Genomic DNA, 27511 nt, shown 5'->3' with positions numbered 1-27511 from the left:
GTTATCTCAATGTGGTGTCTCAACATTTTACACTGGAAATCAGCTGCTTTCTTTATATTTCAAAAATCTTTTAAGCACAGAACACACCCCAAATGAAACATTAACAGTCAACAGAGCCAGAATTGGGCTAATTTCTGGGCAGGCACTGGAGGCAGCTGTGTTATTAGGCGGGGGCTAAGATAAGTGACACAGGTGTAAGAGGGTGTAAGCTGCTTGGTCATCTCCTGCTGTGCAATGCAGAGATTGCGTGCTGCAGTGCCTTTACTTCCCCCTGTAAGCCCTTGCCTGGACTGTTATTAGACATGACTGCTAAGCTCCACGTGAAGATTTATGCAGCAGCAGCTCCACTTCATGCCTTAGGTATGATCTCAAGTTAAGCAGAAATTTATGTCTTTGCAGGATTGTGGGTTTTTAAAATGATTTTATTCCATTTCTCTGTTTATTCGAACCACAAGTCCAATGAGTATGTTTAGGTGTTATATGTAGCCAAGAACGAAGATCTACTTTTTCTCTAAAAGAGAAAGGAAAGCAGCAGAAAACAGCAACATATCTACTATATAATGCACGGGACATTGCAGACATTAAAGAAGCTCGTTGTTTCTGCATCTGGAACAAGTAGGTCACACATAGTTATTACACACACTGCTGAACATGAAGCAGCCAATACCCGTGTAATGTATGTGAGCTTTCAAACTACCTTTTAGTACTTTATAGTAGTACAGCATCTTGTTTGCAGATGCTCTGGTTGAGAGCAACTGATGGAAGGGGGAAGGGATCCAAAGCTGACTGACCCAATTGCTGTGTGGATTGAGAAGCTGGCAAAATCATTAGTTTCTTTTATATGTTTTCTTGCCATACTATAATAAAGATAAATATTGATTGCTAGAGCAATATTGATTGTAGGGGTCACTGCAGATGGCAGCTGCATGATTTGCACAAATATCTCCCATGTACAGCGCCGCTTATTTGCATGAGAATGCAGTTTCACCATCCTCATATGTTGCAGACTGTCCACTTGCCTTATAAGCGCATTTACCCAAACAGTGATTAGCAGTAAAATATGAAACAAGGGACTGGAACAGTTCATATTCTTAATACATTTTGCGCGTGTGTGTGTCTGTCTGTCTCTTTGCTGGGGGCAAGCAGAGTTTATTGCCCCAGCCATGCGGAAAGAAGCGCAGGACACAAGGGACCTGCTGTAATTATGCTGCAACGTCAACACCTCGCTTGGGAATACCACCCAGCTGCAGAGCACGCCTGAGACCGATGCTCCTTCCTTCACCCACTGACCTAGACACCGAACATGCCAAGCCCCTTCATTCAGGCCTGCATGCCTTCCTCCAGGCTCTCAGCTTTGGGTCGTCACGTACAAAGTGTCCCCACAGAAAGGCTTCAGCATCTACTCCTGAGCTGAACCTGCCTGCTGGGATCCTTGTCCGCTTGTGAGAAATGGAAAAGGCCCCTCCAGCGTGGGCCAGGCCTGTGCGGAGGGAGGAAACTTCCCTACCACAAGCACGGTGCCTGTGGCAGAGCACAAAACCCTTCGCTCAGCCAAGGAGGAGTCACTGGGGTATGTGGGACCAAGTTGTGGGAAGCAGCAGGAGTATTTACGCCCCTTTTTATCACTGGTGCAAACCCCTGAGTGGCCCATTTCAAGGTCGGGCGCCTCCTGCCGGGGATACTGCTGCTTCTCTCCTCCATCTGCAACCTCCAGGAGGGAGGAAGGAGAAGGCAGAGGAGCAATCTGCAGAGATGGCCTCCTCACCTCCTTGGACACTGCCACGCTGCAGGGAAAGCACCCTCTCCCGAGCACATTATACATCTCCGCATGTCTGTCTCAGAGCTAGCAAATGGCAATCTTATTCTGGGCAATGCTGCACTTTGAGACTGCTGCTGGCTGACCCGCTGGTATTAAAATGCAAAGGAAAAGCATGCATATTTAACCCCAATTCATCATTTTGATTTTGATTAACTCTACAAGTCAGAGGTTTGCAGGCTTTAATCTTGTTTTAAGAAAATACTCCTGTCCTCTCTTCTCGGCATTTTCCAACGGGAAATACAACAGAAGGGTTTTTCCTATTATTTATCTCCTTCCACTTACTTGGACACATCGCGGACCTCTGAAATAGCTGCCCAGTACCTATTCAAACCATGGCGTGTCCAGTGTAGAGAGTGCTCTTATTTCCTTAGTGGGCCATAAGGAGGAGATTAATACTGGAAACCAGGTTTCTGACGTGGTTATGCACTGACACTAAGCCACTTCAGCAGATGAGCAGGCACTCCATTTGGTGAGTACTATTTATACACAGCGAGTGAGTATTTCATAGATGCTTTTTGGAAGATCTTAGAAATACACCACGGTTCAGAATGTTACGCTTCATTCTTCATTTCCTTTTAAGTATATCTCTCGGGGTGTTATGTTGAGTAGCCCTGTCTTACAAAATCAATTATTCCTTAGCCAGCTCAGAAATAAAACCCAAAGTAAGCAACACCAAATGTCTGATTTACCAATAGATTGCAATCCAGTGCTAAAGAGCGTAGCCACTGCCCCGCTTTAAATATTCATGAAGCCCACTGGTGCAAAATGCATTAAAGGTGGGAATAATGCCAGTAATACACGATCCTCTTAGTGACAAGAAGCTTTCACATATTAAAGTAGCAAGATGTTAAAGACTTTCAACTGAAGAGTCTTTGTTTTTAACCTAGAGAAAGAGATTCACTAATGGAATGCCAAATTGCATTCACTCTCATGATATTAGACCGGAGAATAGGATAATAATACATGTGTGCTTTACCATGCCACTGAAAACCTGTTATTACAGTGGGTTCTTTTCTGCCTTTTCTTTGTACTTTCCAGAAAATGTTCACACACATATCTTACCGCTTCAAGTAGTCTTCTATGTGACAAACCCTCTAGCAGAATCCCAGGAGTCTAGCCATTAACAGATTGGTTTTACGCAAATAAGAAGATTTAAAAATAATGGTGACACAGTACAATTGCACAATTTAGCTGAGTGACAACTGGCAATGAATAACCAAAAAAAAAAAAAGAAAAAGAAAAAGAAAGAAAGAGTTAAACCACAGACAAGGGACTGCAAAATAACAGACTGTGGCAATGCAGAATAATGTTAATTGTCGCTTTAAATCAGCAGCAGCCCAACCACATCTGCTATCACACCTGTGCTCTCTTCTCTGATCTACTGTGGCACCCTAGAAATATTAGGCGAATAGCCAGCCTCGCATCTCCAGCACTCTGCGGTCTGGCTCTTCTGCCAGCTTGCATCCTTCTTACCTGGAATGGATCAAGCACTGACCCTGCACTCTCAAACTGTTTCTGATTGATAGAGGACACTGCCAGCGCTGGGCTCGTCACCCTGTAACAACAGGTCCCGGGGCTGCTGGGACCCACTGACCCCATTTGGATTTTACAAACCTCATCAGTCAGATGAGATAGCTGAAGGAGCCCTGCTTACATCTGAAATTTGATCCACATAAAACCAGTGATCAAATAATAAACTGAAATTTCTTTTCCCACTTAATCTAAGAATATTTTCTGCACACCGAATCTTGGCAGGGGGAGTGGGGGGAATATGTCTATCTGGTGCCAAACATGGAAATTCAATTAACGTACATTTGAAAGAGGGATCTAGGTCCCCCATACATAGCCCGCTTTTATTCTAGAAATAAGAATAACAAAGAGCTAACACCCAGAAGGCTCATTTTTTAGAAAGACGTTTATCCAAGACTAATCAGGGGGCAGGGACAGGAAAACAGGGCTCTGTTACGGCATATGAAGTTGTTTACTTCAAAGCAGACCTTTAACGGGCTTTACACGGTCTTTGTACTTCTGGTTGGAAATCTGCTTTCCTGCCTTTTAACAGTTTGTCTGCTAGCATCTTCCCAGGAAATGCCCTTCCCTGCTTCCCGCCCTGAGAAGCATCTTCCCCTGCAGAAAGACCGCCTGTCAATAAAGATTGAGAACTTCAGCTCCGGCAGTCATTACGCTGCTCTGTATAAGCCAAGTTGTTTCAAAGGGGAGGAATTAGATAGTGCAAAAGCTGCAGTGGGAACATTACTGGGGTAAGTTGGATCAGGCTATTTTACCAAGCTATTTCTGGAAAAAAATAAACACTGCTACTCAGTGCTTATGATTAATAATGTTATCTTGCAGCTAATTTTATTCCTCGCCCCTCTTTTAGCCTGCCTTCCAATTTGGAAGTGCACTTAATTATGAAAACATGAGCACTAGACTGTGAATTTTGATATATTAATTTTGCCATGGTTTTGTTTCTACACTGCACTACCAAAACTCTCAAGGACAACCGGGCAAGGAGACAATGAAAATCCTGACACCTGGCGTAATTTTCTTACGCAAAGTCAAAATTAAGCAATTTCTTCCACACAAATCTCATTACATTACTGCAAACCTATAACCGTGATGCATTTTGCTCCTGTTTTTCAACACCACAATTTCTTTTGATGACTGAAGCCAGGACAATGCCTCTGTGGTTTGTTTACTTGCTGTTTTTAAAAGACTAGAACTGGAGATTATTAAAAGCCTGGCAAAACAAAATCAAAATGAGCACAAATGGATGACCATGACCATATTCCTAAGCTTCTTCGCTGAATAGCAGAAATGTACCTAATTTCATGCCTGACCAACAGCGCATGGATGCCTTGCCTGGATGAGGTCAGCTCCCCGACACTGGGCCCAATTATCATGTTGACCATTCATTCATTCATTGACTCTTCTCTGGCTCCATTCCTACCATCCAAGTTAAGAGTTTGGGCAATATTGCTTTGTTGACATTCCACTGCCCAGTCTCTGTATCCATCCTTTAGCTACCACCACTCCACAGCTTCAGAAGCATCATCCAGACAACAGCTCTATCTGCATGATTATTTTGTTGTCTTTCTCTAAATTTGTATTAGTTACTTTGATAGAAATATGAGGCTTGGCATAAAGACAGCGTTACAAGCACAGCTCTGTGAACAGCGACTTTTTTTATCTATTAGCTGTTTCAAAAATCACAATGAAATGATTAGTTTAAAGTTGGCTTAATATATGTTTGCATAGTTTCTAGGCAAAAAGAAAAAAAAATTCTGAATAGACAGAATTATTTCCCTTTAGTTTATGTAGTTAAGGTTTAAAAGAATAAAACCACCTGCATAATTTTGAAACCTCTTTTAAAAAATAAAATAAAAAAAATTCCATTGAGAAAATGTCTAAACTTACACTCTAATTATTTCAAACATTTGTGCGTTAGGTCTTCAGCACGTAGGAAAAAGTGAGACAGATTTCCCAGCGTTTCTAATGCCACACATGAATTAACATGATGATAATACTAATGATACTTTTTAACCAGAAAAGCTTTAGGTCAATTATTTTTCCCAATTCTATTTTTACCAAAGTATAAAGCCGTAAAACCCCAGATGGAATAACATAAGTTATAACAGCAACAAAATGGATAACTGCTTTTCTAGACTTTGTCTAAATTGTGTGCGTTCCAAAATTATAAACCAGACTTTTTTATACATTTTTTTCTGTAATAACCACCTCAATCACTGTGCGATGAATCTCTGGGTGCCGAAAATTGAATATCTAATATTCGTAATGCCTTTCTAAACCATAGTACCTTTAAATAATACAACATTCATTAAAATAGAAGAGTAGAGCAAATTACTGTACCAAACATCCTCTGCATCTTCGTCACACTCTGCCCCAAACTGGCAAATGTCACAGGTCGATGTCTCTTTTTGATTGGTTTCACCTGAGCCTTCATTGACTGTTTGATGGAAAGCAGAAGAATATACATTAGTAAAGACAGCACTGTAGCAAAGCACGTCTCTCTCTCTCTAGAAAAATCTATTCACTGCGTCAGCTTAACGCGTTGCTCACAGAGCCAATGCCTGGCCAACAGACAGCGTTTTTCAATGGAGCCAACACAGAGATTTCCATGTTGGTCTGCGATAAATTCCCTGAATTATGGAGTTAAAAGGGAAACTGAAGAAAGACCCTTCCTCTTCCTTTTCCACTTAAACAATGACCCCTTCAAGGTGCAGCCTGGGAAGGTCGCATCACCCCCGAGCCTTGCTGCTTTGTTCCCTGGGAAAATAACGGAGGAATATCGATAGCATCACATGCTGCCTAGCCCATTCCAAAGGCAAAACATTTTTCTCGTCACAAGTACAGCTATGAGCCCCAAGGACTAGTTATCTCTGGCAGGAAAGATTTAGGGCTGTCCAGAGGAGGGGACAATCTGCAGCATAGGTTAAATTTGAAACCCAGGAAAGTCAACGCAATTGTGTAAGGTTTGTACCTGGCCCTTAAGACCCAAAGATGAAGGGACTAAGGGGGAAAAAAAAAAGGGGTGTAGGAGGACTGCGGAAAAATACTGACGCCTGAGTACTGAAAGACAGAAAGAGACCACAAAGGTATACACCAAGAAGAGGGTTTGTTAAAAGATCCAAAAGAAACATTATCTACATTTGTATTAAAGTATATGAGCACCTTTTGATATCTTTCGAAAGATGCTGCTTTCTAGCAAGACACTGTACCTAGCGATATCCTTCTGTCAGTTACAGAATAATTAAACCCACCCAGACGTTCGGTATCAATCAGCTTTGACTGATGTTGTTATCTGCGTAAACAGCCTCTGCAGCGTCATCCTTTCATTTCTCTGTTTCGTTTGAAATGAGCACCGTGGTGCAGGCTTACTGCACACTTGGGTCCAACCTACCAAAGCTGGTGGACACTCTGAAGTGTGTGTGTACCCCCCACTGATGCTGATGGAACAAATGACTTGTCTGATGTTGTGTATCCACGGCACGAGACTGTTAACCCAGGTGTTGCCTTTTAACCAGGTTATTACCAGAGGTTTTTATGTCAGAGTGCTCCAACTTTGAACAGGCTGCTTTTGCCATTTACTCAAGACAGGACAAAAGTCCCAAGCTACAAAGCTGTTGGAGGAGAAAGGGCTTTTGCCCCTAGAAGAGCAAGTGTGACCCCAATGTCTGTTTTTCAAACTCGCTTTCTTACCCTGGACAAGTTATTTAACCTCTGTCATGTTTCCCACTGTGTAAAATGGGAATGATACCACTTTCTACCATCAGAGAATATGGAAAAAAGTATATTAAAAGATCATTATATGCTTAGGTACTACAGTGATATAGACCACAGAAGTACCTGAGGTAGACAGTTTGTCTCAAGAAGCTTTTTCCTGAGGCTTAATATAGTCAAAGGAAGGGTTGGTATGTTTGGGTATGAGCTAAGCTGCAGCAATTTCTTATCAGTCGTGCTTGAATTTACAGGATAGTAAATTGAAAAAATTCTCCTATGATGAGCATTCTGATTATCCTACAAGGAAAAAAAGAGGGTTTTGCCCTACTTGTAGTTGTCTCACCTTTATATCCATAAAATTCACGTACAAAAAAACAAAGGGGAAACTCAGAAAACATACACTGGATTTTTGTTCTACTGCATTGTCAGGCTTTGCAGGGAGGGTCTGAGCTGTGGTTTTTCGGTTTCCTTAAATGACTGAGGAACTTTTTAGGCTCACATTTTATAACAGCCAAGGTATGAGGGTGGACAAGGTGTCCAAGCAGCATGTCTGAACACCATTAGCATCTCCGTGTGCCGTGTGTGCGATCCTGACCCAATGTCACCAGGAGGCTCATGCTGCTGTACAGCTCCTCCCCACTCCTCTGCACCCGCATCCAGGCCTGCATTTTTTAACTAAGTTTTATTTACATTTTAAATATTGAAAACTCTTTTACTGAGGAGATAACTTTGACAGCCAGTCTTGGCAGGGTATTTCCCGTGGTTAAGATATTAGACGGGACACATAACGAATGACTGCATGCAAAGGACAAGGGGACCCATGGGCAGAAGACTTCTTATGACAGCCAAGCACTCCTCACTACGCAGGAATCTGACAATTGCTCCGGTTCAGGAGGCTGAGAATACATTCTTTATGGCAAAGAGCTAAAACTGCTTTATTTTGTTATTCTGCAAATCATTTCCCTTATATTTCATTTTAATTAAAAACATATGCCGATATGTCCTATTCCCCCCCTCCCTGTAATGTTTCCATTTATAACTGTCCAGCAGGTGTGGTTTGATCAGGCACTTCACGTGGTTCCACATCACAAGCTGAGTAAAATAGCTACTTCAGTTATTAAAGGAAGGCATTTGAAAGATTGAGCACACTGAAGAGAAGTAACTGATTTAGAGAGGATCATCCACTAAAGCACAATGCAGTTCTTAATTTCTACTAGAAAATAATAGGTCAGTCCTTCATATTTTTCTGAAGAAGCTCTGCATCCAGCATTTCACAGTCAATGTGCATGTTGTCATTAAATGTCCAAGCATGCAGCAGTCCTGATTAAAAAAAGACAGCTATTTATCTCTCTCTTTTTTTTTCCTGTTTTCAGTAACCACAGATAATATTATTCTTTACATTTTGTTAAGGTGTGTTTTGTCTCCCTACGCAAACATACACAGTGGGATGTGAACCCACACCCAGGGCTGACACACACAGGGGTTTGCTTTCTCCACGCTGTGCAGATAAGTGCTTTGATAAAGCTGGACATCTTAGAAAGAGTTATTTTCCCAATATTTCCTGCTGCTTTTTAGCTTGAGGACAAGTGGATGCTCATTTGCTAAGGTGACTCTTTTTCCTTTTTTTTTTCCTCACTGCACTTGCTGATTTGCACTTGCTTTCACATCCCAATTAAAAAAAAAAAATAGCAAAAATAATTAGTTTCTGGATTCCTCTTCTAAAAACAAAAGGAGTATGAGTGTCTTTTTCTCACGCATGCTACGTAGCTCTCATATTAGCAACGGTTGAGGTTTAACACCAAGAACATGTAGGAACATAGCAGGGCTCCAGGGAGGCTAACCGCTGAAGCCCACCGCTTATTACTCATACAACTGAGAAATGTTAAGCTGCAAGTTTCTATTTGTATTAGCGAGATTAGCAACTTCAAGAGGTCAAGGAAATGCACTAACGTGAGTTAGAAGTTCACTACCATTATCTGAAAGTCACTTCAGAGACTATCTCAATCTCCTAAGCAATATAAATTCTTTAGCTGGGAAGGCACTACACACAATTTACAGAGTCAATGGACTGTGGTAACCACAACAGCTCCTGTTTTAATCACTTGGTCCTTTTCTGGCATTCTCACTACACTCAGATCAGACAGTCGTGATTTCAAGAATACCTGTATTGCTTGCAAGCCCTACCAGAAAGAAACTGGTTTTGAGACATTTTACTTTGTTTCATAGCTGAAGAACTAGACTGAAAGTGTCATCAGTAGATCAATCTGACTCTGTGCTTATCTCATGTAATATCAGGAGTAAACTCAAAGCCTCAAACTGTCCCCCTGCTGTAGACACCTCTACTTTCTCTTTACACTTCAGTCTCTTTGAGTCAAGAGTCTTCTGTAGGTGCTACAACCCCAACAAATCATGCTACGACTTTATACGCACAGCTTCCCAGACTCATGCTCTAAGAGTTGAGGACTGGTGGTTTAGCTGTTCTAACAAACGGACACCAAAATCTCTGTGCTTGAGCTTCTGGATAACCCTTGCTCAGCCTTCCCAAGATATTCCACAAGTGTCAAAGGCAGGATGGAAATAAACTCTCTTCAATTTCCAGAAAAGCAGCTCCAGTGGGATGGTTAGGAACATGCACAGCAGCTCACAGTCTTGATCTGAGATACAAAGCGTCGTCTATTTCCTAAGTGACACAAGGGACATGCACATAACTTGCCTGATGGACCATAGTGAGAGGAGTAAATGGAAGTGTAAAGAGTAGCTGGTGAGCCATGAGGGTGAGAGACAATTAGGTGGCAACACAGGCTAAATGCAAATCTTTCCATCTCTCTTTGCTAACACGCCTCTGAAGGCAACAGGGCAGACTCAGGAAAGTCTCAGTTCAGTTTTCATGGAGCTTTGTAGGACTACTAACACCATTATAATAATCCTTATTCAGTATATTTTAACTATCCTGGAGAACACAACAGAAAAACAGCATCAAACATCACCACCACAAACTTGAATATACAGAAATAAGACGATTATGAATTATTATGATTGTTTTTTGTATTATGCAGTCTTCCTTTGACTGACGTGATTAGATGCATGCTCATCACAATCCCTGATTCTGACTTGACTCCTGATGGTAGGACACTTTTGCTATTGTTGAAAGAAGAACTTCAAACAAAGCTTGCTCTAGCTTATCCTAACAGGATATCCACTAGTTTTTAGCTATAAAATCTAGGTAACAACAAAAATCGCGTGGAGATGAGGGTCGATGGCCATTTTTGTATTTTGGAATGAAAGACAATGGGCAAATTAAAATGTGGAGGAGGAGGAGAAGAATGCTCTTCAGAGCAGCTGAGGTGATCTCGCCACATGCTTCAGTTCTAACAGGACTGCTCTGGGCAGGCGACAAGGCGAGTGGATGAAGTGAGAAAGCTCTGAGAAACTGGGGCAGAGAAGCCAGACGAATTTACTAAATATGTTAGAACAAACACTACCTGCAGCTCTACCAAATGGCTAAAAACACCTCACAAACTTGACCAATAAAAGCCCACATACTGCAAGTGACTTCACTCTAATCAATAAGTCTTTTTTTCCTGAAAGCATTAGCTCAGTCAAAACCTGCAAAGTGAGAAAAATGAAGGGTGTGAAACAGGGGATCGACTCACGAATGACTCCGGTCTCGAAGTCTGGCAGAGGCTCAGAACGGCACTATGGTCAAAATGAAAAGAAAATGCCCTACTGTATCGGTAATAAATCCAAACTCTGACATGCCTTGTTCTGCTTTACTCCTGCCATCTGGCACCATCTCAATAAATACAAATTTGCTCTCTCTCACACACACAAACACGCTGGGGAAATTACTTACTGCCCAAGAAAACGGTGTCTCTACCCAGCTCAGGACGCAACTCAGAACTTTGCAAGGAGACCTGAAATATTCTCCTTCATGCCAAGGGGCCTTTGATTGGTTTCTCCATACCACCAAGGGGTCGGTCCTTGAAACCACCTCTCTGCTGTCGATGGGCAGGTTACTTAAACAGCGCCAGAGCTGTGCGATACCTGAGCTGGCTGCTGGTCTGGGAACCAGACCACCTTTCCCAGTGTTCATATTGCTTCAGGCCCTGTCTTGGGTACCTCCACATTGCCATAGTCAGCCAAATGCTGGAAAAGGTCAAAGGGAGACGTTCAGAATGATGCAAATACCTAACAGGGTTTTTGGGGAGGAACTAGATGTATCCAGCCAACTCAGATTGATGATAAAATGTGCTCTTATCTTCTCGCTAAAGACCACGTAGATACAACCTGGCACTGCTTTGATGGCAGACAGACTCAATTTGCAGTGTTTTCCAGCTCTCTTACTTCTACTGTGACTCTCAGGTTATATTTTACCTTAAAATCACATTTAAGGAATCTCAGGTGGATTACCCGACGGTATAAGGATCTCGGTTTCTACGTATATTTGTTCTGAACGGGATGTCTAAGATTTAGGAATGTGGAGAAAAGCTCGTGAATATAATAAGTACCAGAAGCTATCAAGTTTGTAGTTTTCAAAAACTATTTTTGTAGGGCTGATTCATGATTTTTCAGTCCTGTGCAATGCTGAGTTTACCTTGGACAGGAAAGAAGCACTTCTGAAACAGCTCACTCTTGTGCAAGGCCCTGTGCTGAGCCGAAGGCCTCGATCCTGCCCTGCATACAGTCTCATTAGCGCAAGGAAACTGTCTGGGAAGTGCCCTGAGTTCAGTAAATAACTAGTTTAAAACCCGTTTCACATTATTACTAAGTGCTGCTGCTCCCTCTAGTTCCATCTTTGGTTTTTACCTCCCGTCTTGCTTCCTGTCGTGCCTTCCTTCCCGTCTTCTTTTGGCTTCTTTCCTTTCCTCACCACCCCCAATTATTCAGCCGCAATTACCCTAACGCAGGGCCCCGCATGGAGCAGCTCTGGCAGCCCTGCAGATGAGGTGCTACTGCTGCGAGGACAGGAGTGTGCCCATGCAGAGCCCCGTGCCGCTCACTCTGCACAGCTCAACGTCTCCAAAACCAGCCTTCTCCAGCTGTCATCCCGTCCGGGCGCGTGGAGGCCTCCCCTGGCGAGATGGGTAAGCTTCACACCCTCTGCACCTCATTTATGGAGGCTGAAAGTGGATGGGATGGGAATGGTTTCACAGTAACAGCATTGCTCTTCTGCTTCTATCCGATTGCAGTTCCCTCTTTCCAGCGGGTGCACCTGGAAGTCTTGGGAAGACCCAAGAGCACCCAGGTCTGAAGTCAGGACATGACCCACTACAGACCTCTGTGGGGACTTGCCTGTATTTGTACAACTGTGGCCAGGAGGGAAGGGATTAAATTCTTACTCAAAGTTTATTTATTCTAAATAAACACCATTTGCTTGTTTCTGTCTCATGCATATCCCTCCCGCTCCCACAGTGCATTTGATAAAAAATTAAATGCGATTAGTCGAGGCCAGTTTCTCCTAGCAAATATCTCTAATGGCATTTCAAAAGGGATGGCTCATTGAATAAAACCCTATTGTAAGCTTTCTGAATGCTGACATGAAACAGCTGTGATTACTGCACCCTTGTGCAGTCCCCCTACAAAATTTGATGTTTGCCTGGTGTGTGTGGGATGCCAACATCGCAGATTTATGAAGGCGTATGATGACCAGCATCGACAATATTTGCCAGCTTGAGGAAGAGGAGGCTCATTTAATTTTGCCAAGAGCTTCCCCTCATAAACAGCTTTGAGTAAAAAGCCAAATAGCACGTGGGGACTATTCATCTCTGCCTTGCATTAATTTAATTTTAAAGAGAAATCACTTCCTTGCAGGAGAATTTTCGAGGAATAGATACAGCTTGTTGTAAAAACACGTCTGCGATGCTGCCAAAGCTTTTGTGGCATCAGTCCCTGCTCTCATGTATTTCAAATATGCCCAACAGCATGAACAAAACAACCAAGTGGACATGCCCACAGCTGGATGGATGCAATGCGACGGGTCACCAATTAAGGCCATTATTACAGAGCCTGGAAGGAGGTTACTGTAGTCCTAATTGCAAGGACCAGAAGATTTTTTAGGATCAAGGAGAAACAGAAAAAGATGATGTCTGATTCTTCCCTCAGGTTGACTTGCCTGGCCACGCACATCATTAAACCTCAGCGCTGCGTCAGGGGAGATGGGAAGCTGCAATCCAGGAAAGTACCCAATATCATAAAGCTTTTCTTATTTGTCAGAAAAATGGCCATCAAAGGTTACTCGGAGACTCAAGTGTGAGCCGCTTGTGGCCGGCTGGCCCTATGTGGCAGAAGGGAGGGGATCAGTCCAGGCTTGAAACCCTCGTCCCCCCTTCTGTGGACTGCCAAACACCCTCTCCCTGAGGACCTGCAAAGAACCCCGGCATCTTCAGGCTCTGCTGAAAAGCTGGGACTGGTTCTGGCCCTTCCTCTTCCTCTTGTATGCCTGGGCAGAAGCTGCATCCCATACGGCCTGAAACAGGAGCTTACTGCTTGATACCTTATTCTTGATGCACTAAACACACATGATGCAACGATAATCTGGCAGACGGAACATATGGACTATATACATGCCGTAACGTTGCACTCCAGCAAACTCCATTGAGCAAATACTGCATTAGATACAGGTTCAGTTGTAGGAATATGAGTCGGCAGTGCCTTCCTCTGCAGGGGAAGATGCTACAGTTGGACGTAAACCACAGAAATGACCCGTCTGTGCTTTCCCTGACCTCTGTCAAGAATTCACATGCCACCTGAGGTTTTATTCTTTCTAGGCAGAGAGGAACCTGGATCATCGCATTTAGCAAAATTCAGAGAAAAAAATAAGAAAGGATCCAACCCATTGTTTCACAAAGCCTACAATAAGCAAGTCCCAAATGGGTGATGTGACTTTCCAGATACTTTCTGCACTGAAAGAGCACATTTGCCAGCTTCCTACCTGGTGGAAAGATTAAAAGAAGACTTGAATGTGAGCCCTTACAGCTACTCATCTTTCAAGAAACAGAATGAAAGGAACAAAGATAAAACCTAAAAGAGCTGTCTAGCATCCACTTGGTGACTACTTCAGTTTTAAGGTCTTTGTCACTTTTGCTATTGATTTAAGTCTGTGTATCCTTTTGAATATTAGTATGGCTAGCAAGATAGCAACATCATACATAAAAATGTTCTTTATTCCAGAACAGATGAAACTCCCAGTGGTAAAAGAAGATTTAGGTATCTCTGAAGATTTCTTATCGCTGTGCAACATAACTCTCTAATGGTTCAGTGCCTTGGAGGGTCATCTGAGATCACTTATCACATAAATCAAATAGGTGGCAGGCTATAAGAGTGGAAGCCTATAGCAATTTCATGTCTTTACTCGCAGACATCAAATCTATCTTTTCGGCAGACTATAGAGGAGATAATATGCCACTCCATTTAAGCCACTGAAGAAACTCAAATCTGGGTATTAACCAATTTTAGGAAGCTGCTCCTAGTCTTGACTTCACCACAATTATCTTGGGAAATGACTGGGTTTAAATCCTAGAACACGGACCGCAGACACTGGTCCTGGTTCTAATTTACACTAAGGCTTCTGTAAATCACTCTGGCAAGGGAAGGGACTGTCAGAGCGAGTGAAAGTCCAATTTACTTTATGTCCCATTTACATAATCAGGTTGGTGTAAAGTGGCTCTACTGTAAAAATGACTTGGGTCTACCTTTCACCGAATTCAACAAAAGAAGCGCAGTTTTCTTCTCCCACTCCGCTTTTTTCCCATGTTATACTCCTTTCTGTATATTTCTGTGGTGCTAACGCAGGTTACACACAGGTATCGGAGAGGAGGGGCAGCCCCACAGCTCAGAAGTCGAGAAGACATGTGCCAAGCTCATGCTCTGGAATGGGGTCTCAGAAAGAGGCAGCTCAGTCAGGTGCCAAAATGGGCAGTCAAACCCCATGTCCAGCCAGGCTGTACCCTTGTGGTTGGGAGCCACGATAGATGGCTCCTTATCTGCTTCTTCCTCCACCAGCTCAGGGGTCAGCCTGTATGCAAAGGGATCCCCAATCCCCCTTCACAGCTCCCGCTCAAGAAGAATTTAAAATTTCCACAGTAGCACTCCCTGATCTGCAAATTTTCACAGCTGAGCTGATGCTTAAAACTTGCAGAACCCCGGGCTCACCGCTGTGTTTGCTTCTTTCTCTCGTAAGTGAGAATTTCCATTTAAAGAAAAAAGAAAAGCTGTCTCAGAGCTAGTTGTAAAAATATCCCTCCTGACATGTGTAAAGGTATTTCTGCCTTCCCAAGCCTGTAGTTAGCCAGCCCGTGGGCCTCTGCTGGAGCTCAGGGTGCACAGGACTGTGGACACCTAAGGAACTTGCTAGAAGCTACGATAAGGGCAACCACAAAGTTTCTAAATCCTGCAGGAGGAGATACAGTATTTACGCAACATAGATTCTGTCTTTTACAGAACCCCATTCTTTTACAAGCATGAAAACATGCAGTGTCAGTTAATGGCATGAAAACATTCAGCAGTAAGATGACCTTTCTGGACAAACGGGAAAAAAGCAGTCGAACCGTGTTTTTCCTTTTTCTTTCCATTATTAGTGGGCAGGTTGAGGCATTGCGTGAGTAGCACCATTACAGGCTTATTGTACCCCTTGGCTTATGGCTTATGCGGTGGAATAGTCGTGTCCACAGCCCGAAATCCATGACAAATACTGGAAGCGCTGCTGACAGCCTGAGCAGAAAGGCAAGGGAGTTCCCGAGCAGCACAGCCGCTCCTGGAAGGGTGGCAAAGATTTAGGAGAAGCAGCCTCCACGTCTGAGGATAAACTGGAGATCTATTTTTGTGCTGTCACTCGGAATTTATGTGACTGTGTAAGGAAAAACCTCCCAGACCTCCACTAATGGGACAAACAGGTTGAGCGCCACACGTCAAACTCAGCCTTGATACGAGTGGCGGAGAAGCATGGATTTGAATCCGTTTACACCAGAACAATGTTGCCCTTCTGAGCATAATTTTACAGATGTGTTTATGATATAGGGGGAGCCATATGGCACCAAAGGTTTAAACATTTAATCTCACTTAGCTTCAATACACTGCATATACAGAAAATTGGAAGCCCAGCAGGAAAATGCCAGATTTCATTCTCACTTAGTCGTGATTAACCTTTATGAGCTCGCTCAGAGTTTTGTCACCTGCGCAGGCAGCCAGGGCAGGCAGGCTGTGAAAGCCCTGACTTTCTGCTCTGGCCAAGGCACCGCAGTCCCTGAGCTCGAGCTCTCCGAGGATTACGCTGCCCGAAATGTGGGTCTCTCCCAGCTGAATGTCAGCGCACCCTATTTCATACTTTCCCCCGCGTACGGGAAGTGAATGACCCGGAGGGACCCTCCCCCTTCTCCTCCTCCAACTGTGCTTCTTTGCACAACTCAGGTGGGTCAAGTTTAGAGCAGCCGCACACTGGCAGACAAATGCAAAGCAAATAGCTGATACATATCTCGCTTTGCAAATATGCTCTTTCTCATTAATATTGATTCCCACACACAAACACTTTAGCTATATTCACTGATTGCATTACCATTGCAGAAGTGTAATTAACAAATTAAAAGGGAGGATTGTGATTCAGTTTAATTTGGGGAAAATCTTTAAATAAAAAAAAAAAAAAAAAAGTCTGATGTTTGAGGATCATTCCCCTCTGCTATTCATTTTAATGCCTTCCTTGGACATGCTCTAAGAGAAATGCTTTCATCAAAATAAACATGTCCTGAGGATGCTGCAGTACTGGCATACACAGGTACCCGCAGAAGCGTCAACGAGGAAAAAAAAAAAAACAAATGAAAGAAATCCTGACAGATGCTAAACAAGATACTAGATTGCAAATGAAGGTGTATCATCATGGGGCGAGGAAGGGGGGAAAATGCCAGTTGGAAGCTGCTCAGACTGATCTAAGCGTGCCAGCTTGTTCATAAAAACTTATGAAAAGCAACAGAGAACACACACACCATCAGCCCAGGAGAAAGTCAATGCCACAAACATTTGTGGAAGGAGGTAAGGCAGAAAATCTCCCATACTTGCTGCCCTTCCCGATGCTTGTATGATAAAATAAACCAGGTCCACTAAGTAAACCAATGTTTGCAAGAGCGTTCAAAACTCCCGAGCCAAACTTTGACTGCTTTTCTCTCCAAAAACCAACTCAGCCCACCTGGAAGAATGGCTGCAAAATGGTATCTACTTCCCCTCCCATCTCCTATGAATAACACCTTTCAGGTGATCTAATATTATGAGAAACCATAATCATTAAGGATTGATCATGCTAATATAATTTTCTGGATGGCTTATTAACCTACTAAGACATGTTTTTCTCTACTTCCCTTCATTAGCGACAGCAATAATTAGGTAAGGACAGAGTAGCAAAATTGATCATATGCTACTGCCGAAGGGGACAGAGAATGTATCATGGACATTTAGCATAATGTTCTCCAAACCCGAGATGCATTAATTATATTTAGTAACACAGCTATTTTCTGCCTTTGATGGAAGGAATCCATTAATGTAGATATTGTAGAACAGAAGTTTATTTTCCTCCTATTCCAAAATGGAACTTTATTATTTTTTTTTAAATTCATAATAATAAACAAAATGAGAAAAGAAAACATCAGGTCTCAAGTATCTACCGATACCACGTCCTTTTCCTATTTCAGTCTTGACTACCAGCCTTCTGATGAAAGCGGTGCTTTAAAAACAGAGCAGCCACAGAGCTCTGGCTCGGAAGCAAATAAGTGAGTTATACTGTCACCTCCCGGACAATAATCCCTAGGAACACTTTCCTCATTTTTTTGGGGTCAGCTTCAGACAGCCTACCCCCCCCCCCCCCATCTGCCACCAGAACAAAGAACCTGTAGTTTACACTTGGACAGCACTACTCAGAATATAGATATACTTATATTTACAAATTCTATGAATTTCCAGAGATGACGGAATAGCCGCTGCACTCTGAGCCCATCTTAACATCCAGCGTCTCTGTTTGTAACACCAACAGCAGAAGCACCACCAACGTGCGGGCTGGGGGATGAAGGAACAGCCACACGAGGCGTTGGTGCACGCTGCCCATCACCTTCCCGACCTGCGACCCCAGTGCCACGGCCCCAAACTCCCCAGCAGCCGCCCTGACCCGTGAAAGAGAAACCTCCAGTTAAGCCACCACCCCGGTCACGGCTGTGACGTGTGGAGACAGGGACCGGTGTCAACCCATGCTGGGGGTTGCCAGCTCGACCTCACAGCTCCACAGGACCCACAGCATTAACTTTCCCGCACCACCCTGCTGGCGCGGGAAGCACGTGTAAGCGCGAGAGCGACAAAGGGATCGCAGCGATGATGAATTCTTACATGTTTTTCTTTTTTTTTTTTTTTTAAATGCCAGCGACTGGCTTTCCCTGAGCTCTCCCCCGCCATGTGAGCAGTAGGCAGCTTTCTGTAGATAAAAGCATTACGGGGAGCTGAAAAGAGTTGACATTACAAACTTGGCACTCCGATGGCATGCTGCACAAACAGGGAAAGGGAGGATCTGCCGGAGTGAGAGCCAGAGATAATACGAAAAGCACGAACCCAACACATTGACCTTATTTAAGTCCAAACAGCATAACACTAGGATACTTAACGCAAAAATGTCAAAAACATTCTTTATTCCAAACACACACGAATGTTTTCTTTAAATATGCAATTCACTTGATATCTGCAATCCCCCCTCTTCAGATGCAAAATCCAAAATAATGATTATATCAGTCATTGCTTAATACATTCAACTGTGGCCCTGATTTTCATGCATGAATGGTCATTTACATATCATTACCCGTCATGCCATCCGCTCAGATTTTTCTTTCTAAATAGAGTAATACATTTAAAGTTGTCATTTTAAAACAAAAATGCTTAAAAAGGGGACTTTCATTGCTCGTTATCTTATCTGTGCTCTTAGCGGCTAATAGACTAGAATATTAAAATGGAAAATTCTCACTGTGTGTGACAACTGCCACAGTGAGAAGATCTTAGAGAAGAGGCAATTATCAAAGGATTTTTCTCAAATTTGGAAACACAGATAAATATGAACAGAAAAGCTGAAGCAAACCAACGAGAAGCAAAACAGTAATTATAGGATGTTCTTCTATTTTCCTAACACAAGTCCTTGTTAGGGGCAAAGTTAGTTCCATGTCAGGAAAATCACTGCAGACATGAAGTGCATTTAGAAGCTTTGCATGAATAAGTTACAATTTTTCAATTAATATTGCCCATGCCCACAATAAAGGAAAGACTTTATTTTCCCCTCCTTCTGCTACTTTTAAAGTAATTTTCTGCTGTGTTTAATTAGGAAGTTTCTCTACAGAAGGGAATGTGATAGAAGATTAATTCTCTATTTCCTCACCCACTGTGTCAGTAGACTCAAGTGGACACTATAAACCCCAGTTAAATACGACAAGGATGATCAAGCACGGAGCTCCTTTCAAGAGGTCGCGTCCGCAGACTGTAGATCTCATTTCAAAACAATAGAAACGAGTTAGAAAATGGTATCTCTCCGTGGCGCAGCGCCACAGAGGAACGATTACAAGTGCTTCATGGTGCGAGGGTTCACCATGCCGGCTGAGAGGGTTCGCTATCACAGCTAATGATACCAGACGCCGCCGAGTGAGAAATAGCGTTTCCACAACCACTGATGGTTTGGGTCTTTTTCTCCTGTTCAGCACTAATAATTATTCCTCTAGTAGTCACATCCTATTTTACATCTTTTACGCCAAGTATGAAACAGCAATTAAACAATAAATAATGAAATGTTCGCTGGTGGGCAATATAGTAAAGGTTTTTTTTTGGGTTTTGTTTTTTTTTTAAGGGCGCAAACTGTATTCGTTTTTAATGAACAATGAAGGGAACGAGCCATTTACCCTCAGGACATAAAAACCTATGAATGGTATATTGCTACCAACGCTGAGTAAATATCGGGTTAATGCTTTTTTAAATTGAAATCCAATCCAGAATAAGAACAATTATTTAGGAGAAACTCAGACCTACAAGATACTGGAACATGCCAGATACTTCTTTGACAGAGAGGGTAAACAATTTTCTCAGAAGTTTTACTAATAGAGTGGCTGAATATCAAAACAGAAAAAGCATCAATGATTTAGAGGAGGAAACACAGGCTAGTAGAGACCGAGAGCCTTGTGCATTGATTAACTAGGACCAGATTGTTTTAATACAATAGAAGTTGTCACTACATACCTCCTGGGTACAGGAAAGGTCAAACCAGGACAACTGGCAGAAAAAAAATGTGTAATGCAGAAGAAATTTCACTCCCAATTTTATTCTGGGCTTAAAAAAATAAATCACTATTTTGGCTATTCCGATGCCTATTTATCCCCCCCCCCCCCATTTTGGTATATTTGTAAGACATTCTTATCCCACTCTGCTTGATGTTTCTCTGGTTTCATGTAGAGAAATGCTCCAGCAGAGCATTTAAGAAAGGGCAGCCACCTTCGCAGAGTCCAAGGGAAAGCTGCAAGTGTGACATGATTCAGAAAACATGACTTCCGTGGTGAGCTTAGGGGAATGGAAATTTTTTACTTTGGAAAAGAGAAGATTGAAAAGAGACTAGTCGTCTGATATAAAAAGGAATGTTAAAAAGGCTGCTATAAAAAGAAGGATAATCAATTGTTCTCCACATCCACTATTTCAGAGACAAGAAATAATTGATATAATTTACAGCAAAGGAGATTTAAGTTAGATATTAGGCATTTTTTTTTCCCCAACTTCTAAGAATTACCATATGCTGGAACAGGCTGCACCAGAATGAAGCTCGTGCTCAGAAGTGGCTTCTGAGACTGGTCCATGCAAATCTCAGCAAGGGACAGTCTAACTATAGTTGTTCCCATCAGACTTGAGAAGGATGGATGAGATAATCAGTTGAAGCTACTTCCAGAACAATGTTCCTATGACTGTATCATCCCTTTTCTGCAGGTTAGGCAATGGCTGGGCCTCCATACTTACAAATGATTTGGTCTTTACTTCAGGGAATCACGGAATCTTCAGAGTTGGAAGGGACCTCTAGAGATCATCTAGTCCAACTCCCCTGCCAAAGCAGGATTGCCCAGAGCACATTACTTAGGACTGCATCCAGGTGGGTCTTGAAAATCTCCAGAGAAGGGGACTCCACAACCTCCCTGGGCAGCCTGTGCCAGTGCTTTGTCACCCTCACTGTAAAGAAGTTTTTTCTTGTATTTGAATGGAACTTCCTATGTTCCAACTTGTGCCCGCTGCCCCTCGTCCTGTCACTGGGAACCACTGAAAAGAGCCTGGCTCCATCCTCCTTCAACCCACCCTTTAGACATTTATGAGCAATAATAAGATCTCTTGTACAAATTCCCATTGAAATCAAGGGGCGTTTTTTGGTAACGTAATTAAAATGTCTTTATGTTGGGTAGGTGTGTGATGTCTGCCCATGTATGGGGCCAGTATACGTTTTTACATAATCTTCAAAAGTTCCATTTAGAGGATTTGGTTACACCTAGGACCTTGTGGACAAGACTTCAGCTCTTCTTCTGATCCTGAAGAGGTAGAGGAACCAACTGCATCTTCTTCCTCCTTCAGGAGAGAAGTTTCTTCTTTTAGACACGGTGGTTTGAAAATATTTGTTCCAGTTGACCAAGTTTTTGTTCCATTACAATAAAATACCTTTTAGAGAAAAGGCATATGTTTCTTTAAAGGGAAAACATTTTAAAAAAAATTTGTTAAATGGGTTGCAAAATCCACGTTAATACAGGAATACCAGCAATGCGTTGCATTTCCCAGAGCAGTTAGCAATGAGTTTCCAGTGTTATCACTCAGCTCGTCTCTACATAGGTGAAACCCAGGGAGACCAGTCCTGCTCGGAATGGAGGTAATGCCCAGCCGCCTGCCACCTTCATGCCAAACCCATGCTACCCATCACAGACCCTGCGGCGGCTGCACCCCTGATGCGAAGGGCAGAAGGTGGCTGAGGGAACAAAGCTCCTCGTGCCAGCTCCAAATCTGTGGCCAGCAAAGCTGGGCATCTCAAGGAGCCCTAATTTCAGCCACAGCATACTGCGATTGCCCAAATATGTGTCAGAAGTCTCAGTGGCCCGTGCAACAGTGACAGTGAGCCACACGGCGCAGAGGGCTTGCAGCCACCTTTGTTCTGCATCCCCTGGAGCTGCGCTTTCTGCGTCGCATCTGCCGGAGGCGCAGCGCAAAATCTGTCCCCTCTGTTGCCGTTTCCAAGGAGCGAGCAGCCCTTTTACAGCAAAGCCACTCTTCAGAGGTTCCTCAGCCTCCGGTGTCTGCAGCTAGCGCCCATGCGATGTAGCTGCCTAGGTGCACACGGGAGGTGCTTTTTCTCTCCTCCTTTTTCCTTTGTGAGCAGTCGGGCTCGGGGCAGAATTACAGTTTATTTGCATAGTGATAACAGAGCCTTTCAGAAAAGAAATCTGAAACGATGAATCAGAGGTCCGGACATACCCATCTGTCACATCTAATAAGCACGCGTGTGCCATGTGAATGCCTGGTCACTCTTGTAATCAGCCGTTAAAGCTGAATGGGCAATTTTCAGCCAGAAGTGCATGAAATGCATGAACGTTTTAATGATGTACAGAACAATTAATACTATTACATGCACAGTTCCTGATCACCTTGAGGTTTTCTCTCTACTTAGCATTGGGGGAACTCAACCTCTTTAACCCTATTAGAGCAAGAGGGCACAGCTGGAGGCTGGAAATGGTGAGCTGAATAAATCGCAGCAAGGCAGGCTCTTTTTAAAAATGCAACTTTTCCTTCCAAAATCTCTTAGAAAATGATGGAAAAATTGTCTGCAGTGAATTCTGATGAAAAAAAGAAAGGCAGGCCATAATAATAAATGTGTCCCATGTGACAGCCGGGAAAAATGAAGAGTCTGATTCAGGCCCTGTTCTCATCAACGGAACTCTCTCCGTTACCTCTGCTAACAATCACATTAAACCCTTTATGTTTGGTTGAGTAGATAGAGCAGAGAGATAAGAAGCAAGAAAGCCTCGTCCCTGAAACGGCAGCTAAGCATCAGGTAAGCCACCTGATCTCATCCTGCCTGATGCAGTAGATCTGTATGCATGAATACATATAGAATGCATACAGATGGTATGGATGCTATTTCAGCAGAGAGCAAACCCCTTGTGTCTTCCCCCCAAACATGTTAAGAGGGGATGTGGGAAAAAAAAAGACACCCAAAACAAAACAAAAACCCCCCACAGAAGGCGGCCAGACCCTGTAAGTGTAACCAAGCACTATAAACATAGTTAAGCAGGGTAATCCCGTATCTACATGCACAGAGATAGAAACAAAGGACGTGGCCCAGTGCAGTGGGGAAAAGTCTTAACATTATCACATATTAAGTATTTGCAATAGAATAGAACTACACAGTTGTTTTTGCTCAAAACACTGTGTAAATTTGACTTCAGGACCCCTCCCCCCCCCCGGATAAATTCCATCTGGCATGTGCCGGTCTAAAACGCAAGAAGTGTTGCGGCCTTAGATGTACAGCATGGTGAGGGGGGAGGAGATGCCTCCTAGCTCAGGGAGGGAAGGTCAGCTTTCAGCTCCTCTCCGGTGGGTGCCCACTTGGACTTCAGTGAAGCAGAGCTGACTCCTAACAAAGTGGGACCAAGCCCCGGGTGTTCACCACGAAAATTTCTCAGGAAGCATTAATTAGCATATGATACATGTGGGTGCGTTTCTTTGCAAAAGCCTGTTCAGAATGGAAGAGGTGTAAACACCACCTAATCTAACCACTGCTTTCATGTACCTTATTTTACACTGAGTTGCTATAAACTATCCCCGTAGTATTTTGTTGTAATTACATGCAGTAAAAGAACAACCGGGTAATTACCTCAGACTCCGCAATAACATTTCCACATTAAAATGTAAGTGCAAGGTGCGTAGCTCGTGTCCATGTTTTAACCATAGGAAGAACAGAAGACTACTCATTTGAGGGGAAACCCACACATTAAAAAGCTCTCTGCCAGCTACCAGGGGTCCGGGGCTGTCGCAATTTAGGCTGGGGGCCTGCCACTGCTTGTAACTCTGCTGACAGCAATGCGTGATTTTAAAAACAACTGCCCGTGTCTCCAAAGGGTGTTTATCCTCCCTGGGAGCCTGGCAACGCCGAAGCTTGCCCTGGTGAGCTTAAAAGAGACCGTTTACGTGCAGAGAGAGGGACGAAAGAAACCGCGTTTCTGACTGCAGTCCCCCGGCGTGCCATGGGCTGGGATGAACGGGGGCTGCCGACCCCTCACGCTGCTGTCAGGCAAAAATTGCAAACGTTTTGGGGGGTGGTGGGGTGGTGGTGGTGTCAGATTAGCCGTATTTCACCTCCAGAGGATTGCCTTCCACGTTGAAGGATTTTCTGTCTTTCATGAGCTTTTGCGCTTCATTTAAGCCCCAAATAAAGCACAAATAGCTCACGGGAGTCAACTTTTCTCTCCACCTGTCAGAATAATTTCCTACCTGAATTAACTTGCGAATACACTTTAAAAAAAAAAACAAAACAAAACAAACCAGACGCATCTTCTTTATAGTCTGATTATTCACCTGCTTTTTCACCTGCTTTATGTTCCAAAATTCTTTTACATCGCTTTTCCATTTTGAGTGCAAGTAGAATCACATTAACGGACTGATGGCGTGAAGAGTAAATCACAGAATGGTCAGGGTTGGAGGGGACCTCTGGAGATCATCTAGTCCAACCCCCTCGCCAGAGCAGGGTCACCTACAGCAAGTTGCACAGGACGGCGTCCAGGCAGGTTTTGAATGTCTCCAGAGTGGGAGACTCCACAACATCCCTGGGCAGCCTGTTCCAGTGCTCTGCCACCCTCAAAGTAAAGAAGTTCCTCCTCATGTTAAGATGGAACTTCCTATGTTCAGTGCAGGCTCAGACTTTGTGTGGAGTATGTTACCTGGTTTATACACCCCCCCCTCACCCTCCCCGCCCTGAGGCATGGCTGTTTGCTTAATAGTACTCACACGGGCTCTGTGCCCGCCCAATTTCTTAGCACCTGCATCTTTGCAGATATACTTGCAATGAATTCTTGCTGTGTGAGTTGCGGATCCTTTTTGATCATTTTGAAGCAGGAAGGGCCACATGAGCCCCCCCAGCATCGCTGGGCTGCGTGGGAGGAGGAACTTTCAGGAGGCCCCATTGCAAACCTCAGAAAGACAAACTTCAAAGAGCAAAAATGGGAGAAAAACAAAAGGAAGAAAAAAAGGGATAAGAAATGTTGGTTAAATACCACCAACTTCAGATGCGGATAATAAAAAATGACGAGAGGGTGACACTGAACAGACACGGTTCGTTCAAGCTTTGTTTGGAGAGGCAGGGACCGCGTCAGTCCCTTCCTGAGGGGTGGGCCCGTCCCTGGAAGGAGTTAATCACTTCCAGACAGAGGCGATTAATCAAACCCCCCTGAATCTCCGACCCACCACCTGAAAAGGCTTCTTTCCAGCTTTACAGAACTCGGCATCTTGTGTCACACCTCTCGTTCATGGATTTCAAATAAAAACCCCTCGGTGCGGGCTCCTCCTGCCTTTCTGTTTTGCGGCGGCAGCACCACAGGAAGGCAGCAGCACACCTCGACCGCCCGCCAGCGGCTCGGGCTGCGGTCTCGGCTCCAGGTAGTGTCACCTCTCTGACCACGTTGGACAAACAAACCAGAAACAATTACTAGTTTTTGATTTTTCATGTTTCTTTTCAGCCTGAACGCCCATGGGGGACCTGTTCAAGGAGGACGGCACAGTTTTTTTTTTTTGCATTGCTGCTTGAGATCTGGACAGGCCACAAAATTTCAGCCACCCAAACCAGAGCTGACAGCCCATCTCTAAGATAACCGCAGATGTATGAAGTTTGCAGATGGCCTTGATTTCGGTAGCGCAGAACTCTTCCTCTACCCTCCAGTGTTTTGGTGAGAGCATCAATAACATGCCATGGATGGCTGCAGAAGTCAGGAGAGGACTGGTGGGCAGCAGGAGGCCATCTGAGAGGATCCCAGCTGCACCACACAACCAGCATCTACCAGATGCTCTGCCAAGCTCCGCGTTACCGCTTTATTAATGAAAACAGAAATCGTCTCTTCCAGCCTTACTATCACAAGGTAGTTTAATCAAAGAGCTAACAAAGCAGTGAAAACACAGCCATGCGTTGTGCTGGTTCCAAGAAAGATGCTTTAGAGGAATAGAAATCTCCAGCGCCTCAACAGTTGGTGGTTGAGCTGGCTGCAAAATGGCTGACCCGACTCTGCCAACGCCAGGGGCTGGTTCCAGGTCCTAAGCCCGCAAGGAGCTCCAAGTCCCCACTAGTGCATTCAAAACCCCATAGCAGACCACAAAATGTGGTTCTCTCTTCTCTCAAAGAACCTAGTATTTACCACTCTTAAATTAGCCACATCCTGTTTTCGCCACATCCCACCTTCTTGCCTGGATCTGAGTTCACTTTCTTCACTGTTCCCATCTCGGGGTCTGTGCTGACAGAGGCACAACACCTGCCCCTGCAGGGGCTGGCTCTGCATGTAGCAAGGGAAGGCAGGGGATGGTTCTTCTCAAAGACCTCCACCTAACTTGCAAATTCCCACAGAGGTATTTCTTTCTTTGTTCATATTTCTAAAACAAGATTATTTTATGAGGACCGTCTCCCTAACATCTGAGCGCCTTCATGGTCTTACACTGTGCCTGTCTGCTTTGTTAATGCTGCTGTTTTCCCAACAATATTTCTGTGCTAAAATGAAATTCACACACTTTGCAACCCCTGAACAGTAAAAGACTTTTCAGGGGATAAAAATATAATTGCTCAGTGCATCAAGCATGATTGATCCCTCTGCATTTCCTGGTAATTATCCTCAAGAAGAGTGTGCATTAGACACTCTCTGCTATCGGAAATAGTGTATAGGGTCTTGTGGTCAGGTTTGCTAAAATACCCCCTTCATTATGTGTCCTATAAGACATATATGCATATCCTACTTAAGTGCATTCCATTTTGCTGTTGGATTTGCATCTGATCAAAGGAAAAACATCCATAAAGTTATTCTACCACACTACCATTACTTAGAACAAGTAAAAAAAAAAAATTTAAAAAATCCAGCATTATGTTTTCTATTGGCTTCTACATTTCTTTTTCTTACTTATTTTATTCTTGCCCTTTACACAATTTATTTGCAAACAAAGGTCCATATTTAGACTTGATTTCTGATATTAACCTTTACAGAGTACCTATTTTCCCTCTGGAAGCCTAAAGTTTTTTAATGGTTATTTTTTATTTACAATGTAAATAGATTAACAGAAGTTATGCAGTATCACAAAACTTCATCTCAGCTTTGGGTCACGTGTGCTTGCGGGATAGGTACCTATCTTTTCCCCATTTCATACAGCACCATCTATACCTATGGATCATTACCGCCTCTCTGACAG

General features: G+C 43.5%; 1 protein-coding gene across 1 annotated transcript in view; it reads right to left on the bottom strand.

The window, feature by feature from the left end:
- Positions 1–27511, bottom strand: part of TMEFF2 (transmembrane protein with EGF like and two follistatin like domains 2) — a gene marked incomplete at both ends in the record, with an annotated part of 136456 nt that overhangs the window by 49387 nt on the left and 59558 nt on the right. The window contains one exon of the mRNA XM_082484203.1: positions 5690–5786. Within this exon, the coding sequence (XP_082340329.1) occupies positions 5690–5786 (97 nt within the window). The remainder of the gene's footprint in view (positions 1–5689; positions 5787–27511) is intronic.

This window comes from Vanellus vanellus (assembly GCF_965231255.1).
Source record: "Vanellus vanellus genome assembly, chromosome: 5".
NCBI lineage: Eukaryota > Metazoa > Chordata > Aves > Charadriiformes > Charadriidae > Vanellus > Vanellus vanellus.
The sequence above is the reverse complement of the archived record's forward strand: the minus strand, read 5'-3'. Positions and strand labels throughout refer to the sequence as shown.